Here is a 2,531-nt window from a genome sequence, read left to right as displayed (position 1 = left end):
ACCCCGCCTCACCTACAGGTCAGCTTTGAGGATCATTATTGTTTCTTAGACCGCAGCAGTCAATAAAGAACATAGCCTATTTGTTGACCAGCCACTGCAATAGTGAGAAACTACAACTCCCTGCAGCCTCCTCGGCATCATCCATGCGCCGCAGTCAATCAGCTGTTGAGGCAACTGCTGACTACCTCGGCACAAGGGTAGCTCGTTTGTCATATCTAAACCCAGACGAGGCATACAGAAATCTCTTTATTCACAGAGTCCCCAAAAAGGTGAACGATAAAGGTAATTCAAACGTCCCGTCAGAGAGAGACGCGACTCTGTGCGTGTGCATGCTGCTCTGTCGTTTGTGTGGAGGGACACATATGGATTAAAGGGGGATTTCAAGGCAAGACAGCTTCATGATATGTGTCGGATGCCTCGATCGGCGCGATGTATGGGCATGTGAGTGGCCGGGGGGGTTTGTGGCAGGGTCCGTGGTACAGGGCCGGTGAGGTGAGCCACTATGGGCTGCTGATTGTGCTGCTTTGATGACCTTGGAAGCGCAGCTCTTGGAGGAGAAAACACGGATTAACTGGTGGGGTGTGTGCAATGCAGGCTATTTGCGATTACCTTTTGAAAAAGTCCAACTTGTACCACTGCCATCATGCTGCTGGAATGATCCGGCATGTCATCTGGAGGGTTATTATTTTAAAAGTGTAGCAGACTATTGCATTAATGTTATTGGAAGGCCTCAGGGTTAGGCTGCGTGTTAGCTCTCCTGCAGCCAGGTTCCGACAGTCCAGAGGCTGATCAGTCAGTGTTATCATACAGCAGAATATTTAACCTTGGATTGATTTGACACTGTGCCATGGTGTATGTGTGTGTGTGTGTTTTCCTTGTATGTGCTCCAGCTGACAGAACATACCTAATTGCTCAGCCTTGCAATAATCAAGTGGTGTATTTACATTTTAAAGTGCCCTGCTCGCTGCTGGGTTGAATAACGTGGCAACTTTATGGCTTTCTGAATGCAAAAATCTGCCATCACGATCATATCCGAGCCTGTTCTTGTTAATTGGGCTTTTGCAAGGCGTTGTCTCTGAAATGCAAAGTAAAAAGGATCATTTTGCATGCAAAGGGTTTTCTAAGTTTCAACAGAGGGCAGCGAGCAGAGCTCTCAGTGAGGCTCCAGCATTGGCTTTAAGTTGCTATATTGTTGCATTTAACTGCAAGTTGCATTGGTACATGTTGTATTTATGTCAGTGTCAACCAGTGGCTGTGTCAATGCGGACCTCGGGCAGAGTCCCGTTTCTTGCGCTATAATAAAACCTCATCATTCCTGTGTGGAATCATGTACTGAATGCTCATTTGGCAGTTTATTCTTATTTATTAAATGATCTTCGTGCTAAAACCTGACTGAGACATGTTTCATTGTCAGGAGAAGGTTCGGGTTCACGGGATTTCTTTGCGGTACAATAAAGTGGTTCAGGTGCGTCACTTTCTGCTGCATAAAAAACGGGGGCGAAGTGTGTGTGAAGCTTTTTCTTTTTTAGTATTCGTATTCGTGATTGTGTGTGGAAGTGGCTGGGTCAAGGTAGAACTGTCTTTTAACCTTGCTGAAGGACAGCTGTATTTACTGACGTATGTAAATGAATATAGGGGAGGTCCTTGGGCAAAAAAAAAAAAAAAAAACACACACACACTGAATCAGTTTCACATTGCAGCTCCGGAGTTCCTGCGTGGAAGGAAAAAACGAGACGTGGCGAAATCTGGTGAATATCTGCAGCAGCCATACGCTCCGGGTATAATTTGTGGGATTTATGAATCACTCTGGTGTAGTCTTGGGAAGTGTCTTTTTCCTCTTCTTCTTCTTTTCGGCTAAATGGGTGATCACGCATTCGCTTTGCAGTTGCCTGGTCCCTCTAACATCATATCCTTGTCGGAGTTGTCCCAGTTCATCAGATCCTACTACAGCAGCCCGGCGAGCCCGGTGTACGATCTGCTGAATTACAACCATAATAATAACTCCTCGTCTCTGTTTCCCCTCGTTGCAGCTCAGCAAACCATGCAGGATGATTTACTGATGGACAAAAACAAAGCCCAGCCTCACCATCAGCAAGATCCGACGCAAGTAGACCCTCCTCCCTCCACCCCGACCCCGTCATCGGAGCCCACTTCTTCTTCATCGGAGTCGGAGAGCCCGTCGACCGGGAGCAACCAAGCGGCTTCAGCGCTGAACAGCAGCAGCAAGGACAAAGTGCCGATGGAGTCGCCGATCCTGCCCGGGTTGAGCTTCCACCACCAGCCGCAGGAGACCGGCGGCCCCCTTTCCTCCCCTTCCTCCTCGTTTGGGAGCACTTGGTCCACGGGATCCACAAACGCCGTGGACGATAGCTTTTTCCAGGGAATACCCTCGGTGAACGGGACGATGCTTTTCCAGAACTTCCCCCACCACGTCAACCCGGTCTTCGGGGGTAATTTCTCCCCGCAGATCGGTCTGGCTCCCCAGTCCCAGCAGCATCAACAGCAAGCCCCGCAGCAGCAGCAGCAGCAGC

At 48.9% G+C, this 2,531-nt stretch overlaps 1 protein-coding gene across 3 annotated transcripts in view; it reads left to right on the top strand.

Annotated features, from left to right (window-relative positions):
* cpeb3 (cytoplasmic polyadenylation element binding protein 3) overlaps positions 1–2,531 on the top strand; it is a 37,824-nt gene that overhangs the window by 421 nt on the left and 34,872 nt on the right. The window contains exon 2 of one of the 3 annotated variants that reach the window (XM_035664095.1): positions 2,031–2,524. In XM_035664095.1, coding sequence (XP_035519988.1) covers positions 2,031–2,524 — 494 coding nt within the window. Of the gene's footprint in view, positions 1–1,784 lie in introns of those variants that run through there. The other 2 variants (XM_035664096.1, XM_035664097.1) reach the window with 2 other exon arrangements.

Source organism: Morone saxatilis, unplaced genomic scaffold (genome assembly GCF_004916995.1).
Source record: "Morone saxatilis isolate NCDOM2014 unplaced genomic scaffold, NCSU_SB_2.0 Contig19, whole genome shotgun sequence".
NCBI classification, from domain to species: domain Eukaryota; kingdom Metazoa; phylum Chordata; class Actinopteri; family Moronidae; genus Morone; species Morone saxatilis.
The sequence above is the reverse complement of the archived record's forward strand: the minus strand, read 5'-3'. Positions and strand labels throughout refer to the sequence as shown.